Genomic DNA, 17870 nt, shown 5'->3' on the forward strand with positions numbered 1-17870 from the left:
CGCGGCCAATCCGCGAAGCTGCGCCTGCGCACGAGGTGGCGGGAGCTCCGAGCACGGGGAGGGCGCGTCGGCCTCCGCGGACAGCGCCTCCGGCGGCAGGGATGAGAACTGCATCTCCCTCCACAAGGCGCACTTGGCGTTCTGAGCAGCTGCGCCCTGGAGGCGGCGGCGGACGTCCCCGGAGCCGCCCGGCTTGGATCAAGGCCGTGATGTAGGGCAGGGCTTCAGATCCATGCACCTTTCAGGTGAGAGGTGCTGTGTTAGGAGCGAGGAAGTGAGGTGGGCAGGGAGGTGGAGAGATTTTAAGGAAAGGGAGCTGGGTCAGAAATGGCTTTTAACCAACCTCTTTCCCCCCAAAACTCGTTCTTTATTGAAGGGAGACTGTTAATCTCTTAGCCTGGGAAATTCAGAGGGAGGGGAGAGGAAACTGAAGTGAGCCGGGCAGTGGAGAGTGTTGCCTTCAAAAGCTCAGTCCCTTGATTTTCACGAGCTCACCTGGACGCCGAAAGTAGCCGGCCAGGAGAGAGCCCACCCGTGTGGGAAGGGTGTGTGCTCCAGATTGAGTGTTTATGTGACTATTTGAGAATGAATCCTATTGGCTGGGAATGTGTAACCTCTCTTCCCAGAGAAATTAAGGCTGGACGTTTGAGCAGTGGAGAAACAGGCGTGGTTTTCTGTGGATGTGCCAGGGCTGGTCTCACCCGTGGCTCAGGGGATCACACTTCTGAATACCGGAGCAAGTGGGTAGCATCATCTGGAGGGTTTAGCAACAGGGCTGGGTGGCTGCAGAGGAAGATGGGATGGAAGGCATATATGGTTCCAGAGCTTAGAGGACCAGGTATTTCTCAGCAAGGTTTACTGGGATCTTGAGCCTCACTCTGAGTGAAATAGGAAACCAGCCCCCCCCCCCCCCCCAGTTCTAAGACTGCGGGTGCTGAGCTGATGCCATTCAGGGGCTAAGTCCCCTCATCTGAGGGTTTTTCCAGTGAAATGACTCTCCCATTGATTGTAGGAGCATGTGTCACCTCCTCACCTCCCATGTTAGAGAGGTGGGTTGTGTTCCCACAGCAATTCCCTTAGGGAAAAGTGCTTCTAGGTCCCTGCAGCTCCACAGTGGGGAACAGTGGGACTTCTTTTCCTTCTCTCCGTGGCCAGAAGCCAAACTCCATGACAATAGCTTCTGTCTCATAGGTTCACTTTTACCCCAAGAGGAACACCTTAGGAATGTCCACACGGCGGTAGGTTTCAAACGTGGTGGCCCATGAGCAGAGGACTTGAGAACCCCCCAACTTCTGGCATGGACATGTCAAGTTCTGAAGAAGGACACTAGATCCACAGTGTGCAAGCAGGAGCCCTCTCCCCATCCAAAGGGGTCAGACAGACATTCCCGGGTAGGTGCTCTTACCTTCTGAGTGAGGCAGATGGCCACAGGCAGCCTCACCCTCCAGACCAAGGACTGGGCTACTAGATAAACAGAGACAGAAACTGGACAGACGGGAAGCTAGGGAACTGGTGGACGACTCAGATCACTTTATTGAAATGGAAATAGCATCAGAACAGGTGAGCCTTGTTGGGAGGAGACATGCCCAATGAACAGAGGGCCCGAATTAGGGGTCCTCTTCTCCTGGCCCTGGCATGGATTTATTTTTCAACCAATTTGTTATTTTAAAATGACTTACTGGCAGGGGTGGGGGGAGAGCCAAGCTCCCGTCATGATTGTTACTGCACTATATACATCACTTTGCTTTCTAGACTCTGTTTTGCTTTCTCTACATTAGAAAGAGGGGGGGGGTTTCCAATGAGAAGAAAACAAACACACAGACACATACACAGGCTGATTTAGGGTTTCTACCCAATAAATTAAAGAACAGTGCTGCCTAAGACAGAATTGGGGGGGGGGTTGAGCAGGAGTTAGCATTCCTTTTTAAAAAGGTTGTTCTGTTAAAAGGAAAAACAAAAGCCATCAGGAAGTAGAGGCTACTACATAGCAGCAGCCAAGGCTGGAGGGGACTTAGAGGCTCCTGACCAATTACCCGACACGTCAGTCTCAGAGAAATGGCAGGGAAGCTGAAGGCCCACAGGAGGCGACCCAAGGGCCCACCATCAGCCTTCTGGGGACCAAGGGGTGATGTGAGTGCAATGGCTTCATCCCTACCTTCCTCTGGCTTTTTAGCCCCTTCTCCAGAAGGCTGGATTCCCGAGCTCAGAGGCTGAGCACTAGTGTGTTTTGTCCTCTATCCACACAAGCCCTCTCACAGGGAAAATCGATAAACTTAAAAACAAAAGCAGGTGTGATCAGCCTCATCTCCTCCGTGGCTCCATCAGCTAGAGTTTGTGACCTTGGATAGAAAGATAGTCCTTTTTTTGAAAAGGGATTTTATTGTGTCACCATGGCTGAGTAGTTCTGCATCCAAGCCCTGGTGTGAGGTAGGGACAAAATGAGTCCAGGGACTTCATTCCTGGTCCTGTCCCTTCATCATGCTGAACTGTCCTGGGAAACAGAGCAGAGCAAGAGAAGGGTCTTTCCTGGGAGCCTGGAGCTCTACACTGGTTAGCTGCCCTGGGGAAGGGGACTCTGGCCAGGCCCTCAGCACCCCTTACAACTCACATAAGGACACAAATCATCCAGCAATCTGGACAAGCCCTCCGACTTGTTGAAGCCCTTTAGTTTGCCAAGTGCACATTTCAGAGCCGTGAGATTTTTTTTTTGCTCTGAAGGTTTATTCAAATAGGAGATGCAAACACTCCTCTAACTGCCCCCCTAGCACACATACCTTTCCTTCCTGTGTTAAATAAAAGGAAAAAAAAAAAAAAAAAAACAAACAGAAGGAAGCATGAGAAAGGGGATTTGGAAATTAACATTTAAATCTCAATTACCATCTAGGACCTTAGTGTGGGGGCTCTTGGTACTTGGCATTCCCTTTAATACAAACTGCGAATCTCAAACTACAGTGTGCGTCGTAATTGCCCAGAGGGTTTGTGAAAACACAGGTTGCTGGGCACCATCCAGTTTTTGGATTCAGTAGGTCTGGGATGGGGGTCCAAGAATTTCGTTTTTAACAAGTTCCCAGATGCTGCTGCCAGACTGGAAACACACACTGGGAACCAGCCGCTTTAAGGAGAGTTGTTGCATCAAGGAACCAGGGGCTCACTTTACGAGCACTTTCATCATAGAAAAGTCTCCAGGGCATGATCATGAACAAAACATAGCCAAAACCTTGCAAGGGGAGGATCCAGCACACAGGTCTTGCTTTTCAGCTGCACTGTCTCCCCGCAGCTTCCTAATTTCAATGGGTGTCCTCACTCGGAGACTCTAGCATTTTCCCATTTACTCTCCTCTTTCTCAGGGCCAGGCTGAGTGGACACACACACACACACACACACACGCACGCAGACGCTGGCCATGAAGAGAGCCACGTGGTGGCCCCATAGATCCCTGATCAGGTTGACTGAGGGCTCATGAATATAAAGTTGATTCACTGATAAAGGGCAGTAGCGTTAGGCTTTGGCCTTTGGGGGAACACAGGGTCCCGAAGACAACTGTATTACTTAGGACCTCTTCAGTATGGCCTTGAGCCTGAACTTGCTAGTTGTCAGTCATCCTAAGATTGTACCACATCCCATGACCATTTCCATCCCTATCAGGGCACCATTTGCAAAAGCTCATTTCATCCCATCAGTGGGGTTGACCAGTCCTCTAATGATTAGCATCAGCTTAGCTGAGATCCAGGAGTTAAGGAAGGAAAAAAGAATTTGATGAGTGAACACTTGGTGATCCAGATTCTTTTTTCACTTGAACCCCATGTAAACATGTGCTCAGGACAGAACAACTTCCTGACCTAAAGACAAGGAGACCTCCTTAGAGTGTCATGCATGTCTTCCCTCCCTTTTCTCCCCTCCATCTTGGCTCGCAGGACCAAGTCCCCACTGGGTCAGACAGATGACACTTAGTCATAGGGTTTCTGTCCATGGTGTTGCCTCAGGTGAGGCGGTGTCTGTGAGGAAGAGGAGGCCTATCACCGCTTTCTCCTTTCTGGAATGCTACGGGAAATGATTACCTCTGACCATGGAAAAGGGGTACCCCTCATGGCCCTTGTCTTAGGGGGCTAGAAGGGGAGAGGTTAGGTTTTGCAAACCAAGAGAGCCAGAATTCTGATGAGAAATGAAACAAACAAACAAACAAACAAAAAATCACTATTTTGTCTTAAGTCCTGAAGGACTATGAAGGGATGAGCTAGAAGGTTGGTCATTCAAGAGCAAGCATGCCAACCACTAAGGATTTCATTGTAGGGTCTCTCCATGAACTTTGGGAAATCCTTCTTCCTGGCAGACTCTAGCTTCCCAATGGTTAGCCTACCTGAAAAAAGATGGTGGTATGAGGATTCACAAAGGTAGAGAGAAGCACCGTAGAGCACCCACAAAGCACAGACTATTAAAAGTATTCTATGAAGCCTCAGAAGATAGGACACAAGAACAGCAGACTGCTCTTGTGACACACACAGACACACACAGACATCAGGTCCCATATGAGCCTCCAATCACCTAGTATTTTATTGTTAGTGCCTAGGCAGGGTTTGAGAAACAAATACACTGAACAGAATGTGTTGGTCTTGTTCATCTGGAAGTGGGGTTCCTCAGCAGAGGATAAGGAGCCCCACCTGGACTGTGGCTATCCCAGGTTGATGTTGGGCATTGAGCCATGTCATCTGCTGTAGCCAGCTTTGGTGAGGAACAGAGCTGGGGTCCTGGAGAGGAAGGGAAGAGCACAAACTCCAGTCTCAGATGGGCTGGATTCTTCTGAAGGTGCTGGGGGGGTGTTGAAAATTTAGCTGTGGGACCTAGTTTTTGCTGTTTTTTTTTTTTTTTGTTTTTTTTTTTTTGAGGGCTCCCAGTGGTCTCTACCAAAAAGCAGGTACGTTGGTAGAAGAATGCTGTGAGTTTTCTCTTTCTGTTAATTCTAGGGCAGTGAGGGGAGCTCTGGTTTGCTGCTTCAGAGAAGTCTGGATGAGCATCCCAAAGGGTGATAGCACCATGAGGAGGCTCCACCGTCTGCAGTTGCCTCATGAGCATGGTTCCTTGGGGAGATGACTGACCCCACAGACAGGGGCCCAGGTGCACAACCGTAAACAGGGTCCAGGCTCCAAAGGGAACTCGTCGGAAGGGAACACACCTTCTGGAGGAGAGCAGCCAGAGACCGGGCTGAGTGCAGCAGCCAACTGAGAGCAGACAGGGTGGATCCCAGGAGTAGAGAAGAAACATCGTAATGTGAGTGAGAGGCCTCTACAATCAACCTGCTGAGGATCCAAATAAAATCCACGGTAGTACCCACGGTTCCTAGGGAGACAAGAATCCTTCTGGGGGTCTGAGGCAGTTGGAATGTAGGAAAAGGTTCTCCCCTTCCTTTTTCTCAAGTCGCCAGTCACATCCATGACAAGAAGGCACTGGCCGGGCAGCACCAGAAGATAAGAGTATTAAGGGCTCAGCCACCCAATGAAGATGGCACTGAACATCTGAGCCCCGCCATGGGGACTGGAGCTAGTTCAGAAGAGGCCTGGGTCCACAGGAGGCCCATCCGGTCTTCCCTTCCTTCCGAGTTAGAACTTCCAGCTCTGGGGCTTCCTCCTTCCACACAGCAGGGACCTTAAGGCAGTGATGACAGCACCATCCTTGGATGAACAGCCTCTTCCCACCGCAGAATTGCATATGTGACAGCTGGGTTGGTTGGGGATCTTCACAGCTCATGCACTTAGCAGCAATAGCAGGAACAGTCTCCAGCATGGATGGAGGACCCTGTCATTCCCGGGTGCAACCAGGTGACGGCAGAAGCTTTTTTGGGGGACAATCTAGGCCATCTTTTGGACCTCAATGAGAATATTCTGATGTGCAGATTCAGAGGCATCTGCTCCTTGGTTGCATCTTATCCAGGGCCATGTGGCTGTGGATATGAGGAGGTCTTGTGCTAATTAGGAATCTGAGTAGACACCTGGTCCCAGGCTCATCACATCTCTGGTCTATAAGGCCCTGAAACTTTAGCCTCACCAGGTGGCTCAGCCTGGATATGGGCCCACGAGGATTTCAGAAATGGCAGGAAAGTAAATTTCCCCTCTTGAGAGAAGCAAGAGTCCATCGTCCTCAGGTCCACCCTAAGTGATCCTGGACCTTTTGTGCACAAAGTACGGCTTGTCTCATCAGAGGTTTCTTTCTGGCTGGCTCTTTGGGTTCTGGCTACATTTCTCAGATGATCCTGAAGGTCTATGTAACAATGGGATGTGTACTTAGCAGAGGTTCATGTTTTCTCCTAGACTGTGAACTCAAGGGCCCAAGTCTCCTCTTGTCCTCTTTCTAAACTGCTCAGTGAGTGCTCGTCAAGTGAAGAAATACAGACTGCCTGACCTCCAGGGCAACTTCTGACAAAGGTGGTTCCCTTTGGAAGGCAGGTCGCTGAGCCTTATATTCCAATTGGGAGTATCACACATGGAAGTCCAGGTTCTGGTAGGTGAACTCTCACTTGTCACAAATAGTAAAAAAGCCAGCTTGGAATTTGGGTCCCGTCAAGCCAAGGGGCTACCATCAGGATGGTGCAGAGAGGGGCCAGCCAGCCCGTGAGACCGAGGAACAGTGCCAGTTTCCGGGTTTTCCTCTAATCCACGGTGATGCTCACGGTCGATCTCCTGTCAAGATAGGAAGTCACACTCTCATGTCAGAGGCTGGCTGTAGATCACCCAGGAAGCACGTGTGCTTTCTCAAAAGGGAAGTCCACGTTCCTCTCGTCCCGCTGCTTCTGAACCGATGCTTCATGCTCGTGTGAGCCTCAAGGATGCTCAGGACGGCGGCATGGCAGGTGTCTCACCAGTGCCAATTAGACGGGCGTCAGATTCTCCAAAGGAAACCCACCTGGAAAAGCTAAACCAGTCCCTGGAAAAGGAGCCCAAGCATCTCATGAACATGTGAGGAGATAGGGAAAGAAGGAAAAAAAAAAAGAAAACCACAAAGAGAAAAAAAATAAATAGGGAAATGGGAGGAAAAAATACAAACAAAACAAAAAGCAAAAAACAAACAAACAAACAAACAAACAAAAACCAACAAAAAACCCCCCAAAACAAACTGAAAATAAAAATTAAAAAAGGTTGGGTTTATTGACTCTCATGCACGTGAGAGGGTGTAAGACAGCAGAGCGGGCAGTCTTTCTCCAAAGGCTGCAATGTGGTTTTCGTGGTTTGGCGACTTCTTAAGATTGGCAGCTGTCCTGTCCCCTCAATCCTCCAGGGAGGGGTGATGCTCTTGCCACCTGGCACCTGGTTCTCTCTAGCTTCATCTTTTGCATTTTTTAAAAAACCTTTTACACATTGATTTAAACATTTTTTTAAACCACATGCTTCTTTTTTTTCTGGGCTCCAGCCAGATCTCAGCGGGGGTGAGGGGAGAGTTGTTGGCAGTGGTGATGGGTCAGGAAGGGTCTTCAGAAGTCCTGGGAGCTCCCGGCTCCCTCAGGTTTCCCTGCAGGGACTGTCCCTCTCAGAGGTGCTCCTGAGAATCGGTGAGGACCCAAGATGGGATTGCTGGATGTCTTCTGAGCCCTCCCCAGAAAGCCCAGGAGTCTGACATTGAGACAAGGAATCCAGGGAATAGACCTAGCATCATCTTTTTCCCCGAAGTCACGAGAGGAGGCCAGTCAGTATCTGTCGGGGACACCAGTTCCCGAACGCCACCCCACTAGTCCTGTCTGACTAGGGAGTTCTCAAAGGTGCAGCACCAAAAACCCGCTGTCTTCCTGCGTCTCCTCCCCCTCCTGTTGTCGTCTCACCACTGGAGAGCCAGCACAGGGGAGGGGAGGGGAAGGGAAAGGGGACACTGACGGAGCCGGTGCCAGCGTCCTGCTGTCTGGGTGTGACAAGGGACCACGTGATCCTCAGAGCGTTGCCTGGAGGTTGGGGTCCAGGATGGTTTCTCGGTCGGGAGACTCAATGTAATTGGCAGCCTCTTGAAGCTTCAGCAGCATGGCCATCTGAAGAGGGACAGAGGGGGGGGTCATGACAGTTGGGACCCCAGGTCCTGCCTATGGAAGGGGAATACGAAACAACCTCGACGTGGGTCTGAACATTAGTTTTCAGGGAACTCAGAGCCCAGAGTGCAGACGTGGCTCAGGAGAGGGTCACCGTGACTGCATCAGCCCTTTCTGTCCACGTGCACATGAGCGTCTGGGTCACAGCTGCCATGTGGGGGCGGGGGTGACAAATAGAACGAGGTGCCTCTGCTGTCAAGGTGCTGACAGGCCAGTAGAGGACAGATGGCCCAGACGTGCCAGTGTTAGCTAGCTAGAACCCCTTCTACTGGCACACGTCCTTATGTAGCTTATGCCAGGTCACCGGCACACCATCTCTACCCATTTAGGGCTCTGAGTCAAAGCTCCTCGCCTGTGCCATCTAGCTCCTTGCCTTCCTGACATTCTCTAGCCCCCCCCCTGCCCCCCACCACAGGGAATGAATAAAGACTTCAATTCTGTTATCTCTCACTCTTCTACTCTGACTCACCAGAGGGTCTGACTCCAGAGAACTTGGGGTGCAGTCTTTGACTGTTCGGTCCTCGGGAGGAGAGGCCATGCTGTGAGGGCCCACGGTGGGTGGGGGCAGGTGGTATAGCTTTGATTGGTCTTGCTGTGCTGACGGCCAGGGCAGAGTGTCCCGGACCCACTCCACTGGGTCCTCCCAAGCAGCTTTCTGCCCATGGACCTGGAGAGAAGCGGGATTAGGGAAGAGAAACCCACAGATCAGAGGCTTGGTCATGCTGTCTCCTGATGGTGCCAGCACTGCCTCAGCTGTAAACCTGGAGGCTCGAACCCCGCACCACATTCTTTGCGTTTCCCAACAAGGGAAGTAAGTTGGTGTCAGTTGGTAGAACCATTTTGGAGGATAATTTGACAGACTGCATTAAGATGCAACACGTACAGGCCCTGGCTGGTTGGCTCAGCAGTCGAGTGTCGGCCAGGTGTGTGGAAATCCTGGGTTTGATTCCTGGCCAGGACACACAGGAGAAGTGCCCATCTGCTTCTCTACCCTTCCCTCTCTCCTTTCTCTCTATCTCTCTCTTCCACTCCTGCAGCCAAGACTCCATGGGAGCAAAGTTGGCCCAGTTGCTGAGGATGCCTCCATGGCCTCTACCTCAGGTGCTAGAATGGCACTGATTGCAACGGAGCAACGGCCCAGATGGGCTGAGCTTTGCCAGGCATGCTGGGTGGATCCCAGTCGGGCGCATGCGGGAGTCTGTCTGCCTGCTACCCCCCCCCCCCCATGCTTCTCACTTCAGAAAAAAAAAAAAGATGCAACACATACGAATCTTACAACCCTGCAATTTTACTTCTCAAGTAGGAAACTCTTCCTCTTTGGTAACGATGCCTTAGAATTGTTTTTAAAAATTCTTAACTTTGTTGAAAACAGATACTAGCCATGTAAAAATGCTTTTAACTTGTAAAACTACTACCAATCACGCCAAACTTAAATGCAATAAGGATTTCTGTCACCAGTCTGATAGCCAACATCTCTAGAAATTCACCGCACCATAAGGAGAGACCGGTCACAATAACAAGTTGCTTTTATGGACAGCACGTGATTGTTGATGGGTCCAGTCATGGCATCGTCGCTCCTGAGTGCTGGGATGGATGGACTCTAGTGAGCACTGACCTAATTTATAGGTGACAAAAGAACTGGAGAGGTTTTTTAAAAAAGTAACCCTTCCCTTTTGCACAACATTCTTATTCTGACTCTTAAAAAAATCTTTCCACACACTTCATTTGTCTTCAGAACAGCCCAATGATTGAGCAGAGAGGAGAGTTTATCATCTTTTTCACATGAGGGTGTTAAGAAGGTTAAGTAACTTGGCCAAAGTCACATTTTTTTTCTTTGAGAGAGAGAGAGACAGAGAGACGGACAGACAGGAAAGGAGAGAGATAAGAAGCATCAGTTCTTTGTTGCAGCAGCTTAGTTGTTCATTGATTGCTTTCTGATACGTGCCTTGACTGGGGGACTGCTGCGGAATGAGTGACCCCTTGCTCAAGCCAGCAACCCTGGGCTCAAGCCAGCAACCTTGGGCTTTAAGGCAGTGACCTTTGGGCTTAAGCTGGTGAGCCTTGCTCAAACCAAATGAGCCCACACTCAAGCTGACGATGTTGGGGTTTTGAACCTGGGTCCTTTGCATCCCAGTCCGACGCTCTATTCACTGCGCCACTGCCTGGTCAGGCCCATGTCACCTTTTTATTGGTAATAAGCTAAGACTATAATGGGGCTTTACTTAATTCTTAGCATAATTATGTCTCTATGTGTCCTGATCCTTAGAGTGGTCCGAGTTTGGCTGGACACATGGTCTGAGGCAGTGTCCGTCTGGACATTTGCTGGAGGCAGCTTTGTTCCATCCAGTGCCTCAGTCTAAACCATTAGGGAGAGTTCCTGACCCATCTCAGCAGCCCGTGTTTAACACTGAAGATGTGCTCCTGCTTTGGGAGGGGGACAGACAGCTGACCTTGGGGATAGAGTCAAGAGGGCAGGACTCACCTTGATCCCATCCTTGGCTCCTTCCTGCAGGTAGGGAATGATGGAGTTGTTCCACAGGTCAATGAACCAGGTCCGGAAGTCCTCGATGCCAATGGGACAGGACAGGAAGAAGCAAGGGCCTACGGAAAAACGTGTGGCCGTGAAGGCGGCTGAGAACCTGGCTGTCCCAGGCACCTGCTTCTCTGAGGACGCAGGGAATTCAGAGGAGGGCCATTCTGAGATTGCTCTGGAGCTGTGGGTATGGATGCTCAGCTGGCTGCCTCTCGAATAATGTCTCCCAAGGTGGTGCCGGGCGAGGGAGGGAGGGGAAGCTTGGAAATCCCATTTTTCATTAATTGTGGGAAAAAGCAAGGGAGATGACTTGGCGTTCTAAAGGGTGTAGTGATTCACCCAAAACATAGTGCTCACTGCTCCAGGGAATGTTATTCAGTGATGCGGGTTCTAACCTGAAACCACGGGTTCCCACTCCTGGATGCCAAAGACCCCAGGGAGGAAGGGAACCCCCCTGAGCAGGGAGGGAGCCGCTGCCATGCCTGGTGTGGGGGTGCCCTCGTACCGATGAGGAAGTCGGAGGTGCTGTGCTTCTCCAGGAAGGTGTGCAGGTGGTACCACAGCTTGGGCACCCAGTCCAGCACCCGCAGCAACTCCTCCCTGTTGGCGTTGAGGTCGCTGTCCGACTCCAACAGCTTCCGCCGCAGGTAGCGCACCAGGAAGCCGTTAGCGGGTTCCACGTTGTTGGAGAAGGTCAGCATCCTACCGCCAGGGATGGGGTCAGAGTGACAGCCGGGATGCTGTTGGGGTTCACCCCCTGCCAGCTTGTCCGTTTCTTTTCTAATCACAGTGGGGTCAGCTGAATTTGGGGCAGCAGCCCTGAGCAAGCAGAGCTGATTCTCAAACCAGTAACCCTCTTCGGACAACTGACTGGCTGGGCGGGGGCGGGGGTGGGGTATGCTGGCACAGAGCCCATATTAGTGATGTCTCTGAATTTTGCCATTCTCTCCTGTCCTCTCCCCCAGGGTCCATCTCCACCCTGTAGCTGATGTGGCAAATATACCTGCTCTCTCTCCTCTGCCCCAGAGACTTGGGAGGGTTCTCTCCTTCTCCTCTCTACGGCTCTCTGGCCAGATCCTGGGACTTAATTATTTTACAGATTCCAGGGGAGGGAGAGAAGGTTCACTCAGGGCCATAGTTCTCACCTGAAGCTCAAGTGCAAGCCGTGATTGGGTGTCATTTTCACAGGCTGATTCGTGGTGCCTATGATGTAGGGACTGGGGGAAGGAAGAGCAAGAGGGTGTCCTCAGACCCATGTTCACAAGCACAGTCTGCTATGCACCCCCCCCCCCCCGCACTCCCCAACAGAGAGCTCCCAGGTTGGACTAGGCCAGGCTCCCCTGCTTCCCACCACGGTGAGGCTGCCCCCCCACCCCAGCTCACCACTTGTGGTACTTGCAGGTGAGGGCCCCATTGACCAGTTCACTGATGGAGCCTGCCTCACTCAGGTCATCCAGGAGGATCACCAGGGGGACGTCCCCCATTCCTGTGTCCCGGTCTATCTGGTTGGCCAGGTTGGAGAGATACAGTTGCAGATCCTGAAATAACAGAAGGCAGGGGGTCAGCATGCAGTGGCCGCAGGCCCCTGGGGATGCTATGTTAGCTCTGGATCTCTCTGCACCTCTGCTTTCCATCCGAGGCACCTGACAACAGACTGTGGAAGCAGATGCCACAGACTGATGAACAGTGTCCCAGGGCTCTAAAGCCACTGCCCTGAAGGTGGGAGACCCTCAGCCTAAGTGCATTTTTCTTGGCTGGACCCATGGTCTGTTCCATGGGACTTGCTTCTCCCACCCGAGAGAACCAAGAGCTGGCGCATGCTCAGAGACGTCAGGACTTGGAAAGGGACCGCACAAGATGCGGCTGTTAATTCTGTGTGCCTCCTCCCCAAGTGCCCAAAGTCAGCGAGAGACGTGGAAGAGAGAGGTGCAGGGAAGAAATGGAAGGCATGGAAGGGAAGGAGGCCCGTGGCTCAGACAATGGTCAATTCAAGGAACTTAACAGGCAAAGGGAGGGGTATGGGGGACAGAGGTCTAGAGAGGATTTGAAAGGAGATGTGTCAGGGAGGAGGCAGGAGGATGACTGAGGCCAGAAGGAATGTGGGCGGGGCCCAGGTGGGCAGCCACCTTGCAAGACTGCTGGTGCATGTTGAAGGTGCTGACGATGCCTTCAGTGACTTCGCGGCCGGAGCGTTCCACCAGGTACTCCGCCAGCCGATTGGTCAGGTAGGTCTTGCCAGTGCCACTGGGGCCCGAGAGGACCAGGCGCCGGTGCTTGAGCAGGAGGCTGATGTAATGCTGCATCATGGGCTTGGGGATCAGTGTCTCAAACACCAGGCTGTCCACGCACTTCTCCTTCAGACCTGAATCCCGGCCCCAGAGAGCGTGAGGATGGCCCCAGGGCCCCCGAGATGTGTTCCCCTGCTTCCTCACTGCAATGCCCAGAGCCGTGTGCTCCAGGGCTCCACAGGAAGCCCCCAACTCCAAGGGCTGACCATGTGGGTTGTACTTTTAGGGGACCTGCCATGAGTTATAGGTACATGCAGGTGGACATGGCAGAAATTTCCCTGGGAACAGAAGTCAGGGCTGGGTCCTATCTTTTTATAGCTCACATTGTTCGTCCCTTGGTATCTGGTATCTGTGGGAGATTGGTTCCTGGATCCTCCTACCCCACCTCCCCCACAGATACCAAAATTCAAGAATGCTCAAATCCCTTATATGAATGGAGTAGTGTTTTGCTCATAACTGATGCACACCCTCCTGTGTACCTTAAATCATTTCTAGAGACTTGGAATGCCCAATGCAATGTAAATACCTTGTTGGTATTACACTGTATCGTTTAGGGAATAATGACAAGAAAAAGTCTGTACGTGTTACAATCATAGTCCTAACTACATAGGACACGTCAGCAACAAGGTAACATTTAAAAAAATAATTTCCATCCGGGTTAGCTACATCCAAGGATGTCAAACCCTGGACCTAGAGGGCTGACTAACCCAAAGCAGAGTAAAAGTCACAGCACAGCTTCTCAACAGTTGCTGTTGAGTGGCTCCATGGAGGGCTGCCTGAGCCCTCTCCCTCCTTCCACCCCATCCCCCACTGCACTGCAGGGGACAAGACTGACCTTTGAGGGAGACTGAGATGTTATTGACACCTCGGCGGCAAGGAGGCATCTCTGGGGGCTCTGCGTCCAACACCCGCTTCACGTGGCTGATGCTGTAGCCGTGGATGGACTCGGTGCTGAGTCCCAGGGTCGAGGCTGGGTCCATCTTGGAAACGTAGTCCTGACAGAAGACAGGGGCAAGAAGATGGTGAGGGGCACAGAGGAGATGTGAACACAGAGGTCCAAGCACAAGGAAAAGAAACATTAGAGGGAACTGAAAGAGACGGAGAGAGGGGAGCATGTGGTCTTCCCACTTAGCACTTCCCCTCGAGGGACCCAAGATTCCCAGGACCCCAGCGTCCGCGTGGCTCCATCTCCCGTGGGGAGACGCGCAACGTCGGCAAGGGTCCTTACCTGGAACACCTGAAAAACAGCTTCGTCCAGCATCTTCCAGTCAACTTTCCCACTGACCTTGCTACACCCCAGGAAGAATTCCTGCTGCTTCAAGTCCTAGGAGGCCGAAAGGGACACACGTGAGCATTGGGGAAGATGGTGCCCCGGAAAGGGAGGCCCTAGGGACCCTTGGGAGTTGAACGCTCTGGTTTGGAGGTGGAGATGGGGAGCGGGCTTCCTCAGATGGGAACAAGTGTCATGGGCTTTCCCTGGAGTCCTCACCCCTCTGATGATGTGCTGCGGGGGCATCCTCACCACCACCCGGAGGGTGGCCTCCTCCTTGGGGCCGCCAGTGCTGATGCCGTCCATGGGAGACAGGTCTGTGGGCAGCGAGAGGGGTGTTGGCCTCAGGGCCCCACAGACTCTCCTGAGCCTCCCAGTCCTCGTTCTCCCCAAAGAGCTCTTTAAGCATCAGAGAGAGGAGTGGATGCCCCAGGCTGAACCCTCATTAAGGTCGAGGGACCCTTAACAAGTCCTTGTGCCTCGAGGTATCAGCCCTGACATTTCCCTGGCCCAGGGAAGCTGCCACCAGAGCCCACAGACAATGGGATGGTGGTGGGACCTTCTCATCCTCTCCACCCAAACGGGCTCTTCTCCCAAAGGTACCTGTGTCTGCGAGACCCGGGCTAAAGGAATGGGTGAGTGCCAGGCCCAGTGCGCGGCGAGGGGACGACAATGCTGACGACCCAGGGACCTGCCCTGGAGTGGAGCCTGACGCGGGGCCTGGGGCCACCTTCAGCCGGTCGTTCTCTGCCTTGAGCAGGTCCACCTCCAGCTGTGGCCAGAACAGACAGGGGTAGGGGACAGGGTTGGATGGGTGGAGCCCGGGCCTCCCGCTGGCAGGGCCGCCCTGGACTCACCTGCATATTGTGCATGGTCTCCCGCAGCTGGTCCAGCTGGTGGGCGGAGTTCAAGGCTTCCAAGCGGATGTCCGTCAGTTTCATCTCCTTTTCCCACAGCTCAGAGCGCAGCTCTGACACCTCTTTCTTCTCCGGCTCCTCCTCCTCACTGGCGTGGAATAGCCGCGCGTGGGGAGCCGGGTGGACGGGAGCCCTGCAAGAGAGCGAGCGTCAAGCCGGCGGCATGCAGGTGTGACAATTACAGGGAATTGAAAACACGGCTGGTGGTCATGGTGCCTCTGGCCCGATGGTCAGCAGTGACAGAGAAGGTCCACCTGTTGGGCCTCTAGAGGTAGAGGTCTGTGTGTCCAGGGTCCGACGGGCTGACAGCTAACAGTGGCCAGCGGCATATACAGCTGCCAGGCTGGGTGGCAGGTCCCGGGAGAGCACTTACTCGGGGGCATCGATGCCAACAGAGGACGAGTTGGAGGACTTGATGGAGGGCGAGGCTGTCTCCATGGAACTGTGCTGCAGTTTAGGGGACGAGGGGGCCGAGGAGTCGGGGGTGGCAATCTCCTCAATGTCGGAATACGAAGAAGCTGACTTGGGTCCCTTTTTTATACTGAAGGCTTTGTTGAAGGAACTTCGAAGCTAGAAAAAAGCAGACCCGGGGCAGGGAGAGACGTCAGGGCTCCATGCAAAGACAGGGAGGGCAGGCAGGGCTGCTGAGACAGAGAGGCTCCCAGGCGGCGAAGGGGTGGGGGGCTCCAATTGTTGGAGTTCAGTCTCCTTCCTTAGGGCTCCACCTCGTTCATGGAATGTGAGCAGAACTGCCTAGCCATTAGGGCTGTGACAGAGGGGATGGCTCTGGCTTGCTGCTGCTGCTCTGGGAACTTCTTGGGTCTTCTGTCTCCCCTGGGGGAACTGAGAGGAGCAGAGAAGCCCCCAGAGGGCACAGGGTCAAGCCCGCGGCGATCCAATCGCCTTCTGCCGAGACCAGTGACCATTCAGTCTAGAGCCTTGCTCACTGGGGCCTCACGGTCTACCTCTGACCAGGGCGCATTGGGTCAAAATGTATGCACCTGTTAACCAGAAACTGACAAGGTGATTCTGTGGGAATCAACAGGACACAGGGTGTCATGTTTCCACCAGGGTCTCTGTGCTCAGCAGTCACAAGGGATGAGAACCACCAGGCACAGGTGTTTTCTACCATTTCCTCTCAAAGGTCCCTGAGTACAGGATGTGTCCCAGCACCTCCTCAGGGCCCCGGGGACGCTGGAGCGTGACCACGGCTTGTTTGGTCTTGGCGGAGAGGTGTGTGTGAGCCGGTTGTGCACAGCGCACAGCAGGGTCCTGTCCCACACCCACTCACATGCGTCCACACAGCATGCACACCACGCAGGGACACAGATGGGATGGCGGCGAGACAGAGTCAAAGAGGGGTTGGAGGCTACAGGGGACAAGGGCAAACCAGACCTCCAGGACAGTGAGATGGGGAAGTCTGAGGGACTCCTTCTACATGTCTGCTGGAGCACAGGAGGGCTGATGGTGCCGTGTGCTGGGCTCTCTGGGTTGGACCAGGAGGAGGAGATCCGCCTGGCTGTGATGGGGATGATGAGTGAGAGGGTCCTTGTGCGGTCAGCCGGGAGGAAGTGTGCAGGGGACACGTCACCCTTGAGTACTCAAGGCTCAAAAGCACAACAAAACTCAGGTTTCAGGCAAGATGAACAGGCTGAGACTGAAGAGCTGGCTTGCTTGGGACAGTGTCTGAGGGAGGCCTGGGGCCAGGACTCGGGCTCCCTAATTTCAATCCAGTGATGTCCTCTCCTCACACTGCCTCATAGGAAGCTGTATGAGCGAGTGCACGTGTGCATACATGTGTGTCCAGAGAGGTCGAGTGACCACATGTGCCAGGAGTGTGAGCCCTCTCAGGTCCCTGGGGTCCTGTGTGGGCACCAGGCTCCCGTGCGGGGCTGCTGGCACATGCTAGGAGCCCCGTGGTGTCAGATGGCATCAGGAAACAATGGACAGAGCCGACGAGACAGCATTCTACTGAGGGGCAACTCAGAAGTCTCCCTGGGCCAATGTGAGTGGTGGGGATGGCGGAGCCTCAGGTCTGAGGGCAGCACTCTTATTTAAGGAGTGTCTCAAGGGCCTGGGGTGGAGGATATTTCAGGAATGTTCACCAGAAGGATCGAGTTTAAGTAATTACCTGTGCCCCACCTGCTTGGGCTGGACGGACTCTCTCCCTGTCCACTGCTCCCTTGTATCAGATATTAGGCAGCATCTATGAGGAGACACCCCCCCACACTCCTCGCTGTCTACCCTGTTCTTCCATCTGGCTTTTCTCCCCCCGTGGTGCCCCTTCCTCTCCTATTAGTCCTCTCTAATTAGTCACTCACTGACTGAGTGAGCGAAGCATGATGCCACTGCTGGGGTGTTACCAACAATCTGATAATTTTTTTTGTCTCCCAGAACACCTGTAGGCACCTAATGGCTGAGACCATGGACTTCACACTTGCACACCCTGCACAGCACCTAGCTCAATGCTGGGAGGGGCGAGAGTGGACCTCAGACATCTGGTTGTTACAGGAATTCTGGGTTCACTCTCAGTCTGTCTTGGGTGATGCTCTCATCCTGGAACTGTTTCTGAAAAATTCCCTAGATCCTCTGGGGGCTGCAGGCTTTAGGGAGACTTGAAGGTACCCTGCCCTGGGTCACACCCCTGACCTAATTCTGGTTCATCTTAGTCTAGACCCCAGCTGGCCTCTGGAAACCATGGTTGAGCATCCAGTCAGTGACTCCCTTCCATCTGGGGGCTTTTAGGATTTGATGGAACAAAAAGCAAGGAAGCTCACTTTCCAGACAGGAGCTCAATGTG

The 17870-nt window shown here is 53.1% G+C and overlaps 1 protein-coding gene across 8 annotated transcripts in view; it reads right to left on the reverse strand.

Annotated features, from left to right (window-relative positions):
* Positions 1 to 4527: 4527 nt before the first annotated feature.
* NAV1 (neuron navigator 1) overlaps positions 4528 to 17870 on the reverse strand; it is a 181331-nt gene continuing 167988 nt past the window's right edge. For all 8 annotated transcript variants that reach the window (XM_066379711.1, XM_066379703.1, XM_066379675.1 and 5 more), the window contains 13 exons: positions 15444 to 15640; positions 15011 to 15203; positions 14757 to 14925; positions 14373 to 14470; positions 14112 to 14207; positions 13719 to 13878; positions 12722 to 12957; positions 11979 to 12133; positions 11741 to 11812; positions 11101 to 11297; positions 10545 to 10663; positions 8532 to 8729; positions 4528 to 8005 (listed from right to left, as the gene is read on the reverse strand). In XM_066379711.1, the coding sequence (XP_066235808.1) occupies positions 7910 to 8005; positions 8532 to 8729; positions 10545 to 10663; positions 11101 to 11297; positions 11741 to 11812; positions 11979 to 12133; positions 12722 to 12957; positions 13719 to 13878; positions 14112 to 14207; positions 14373 to 14470; positions 14757 to 14925; positions 15011 to 15203; positions 15444 to 15640 (1986 nt within the window). In that variant the 3' untranslated portion in view covers positions 4528 to 7909. The remainder of the gene's footprint in view (positions 8006 to 8531; positions 8730 to 10544; positions 10664 to 11100; positions 11298 to 11740; positions 11813 to 11978; positions 12134 to 12721; positions 12958 to 13718; positions 13879 to 14111; positions 14208 to 14372; positions 14471 to 14756; positions 14926 to 15010; positions 15204 to 15443; positions 15641 to 17870) is intronic.

This window comes from Saccopteryx leptura, chromosome 1 (assembly GCF_036850995.1).
Source record: "Saccopteryx leptura isolate mSacLep1 chromosome 1, mSacLep1_pri_phased_curated, whole genome shotgun sequence".
Taxonomy (NCBI): Eukaryota; Metazoa; Chordata; class Mammalia; order Chiroptera; family Emballonuridae; genus Saccopteryx; species Saccopteryx leptura.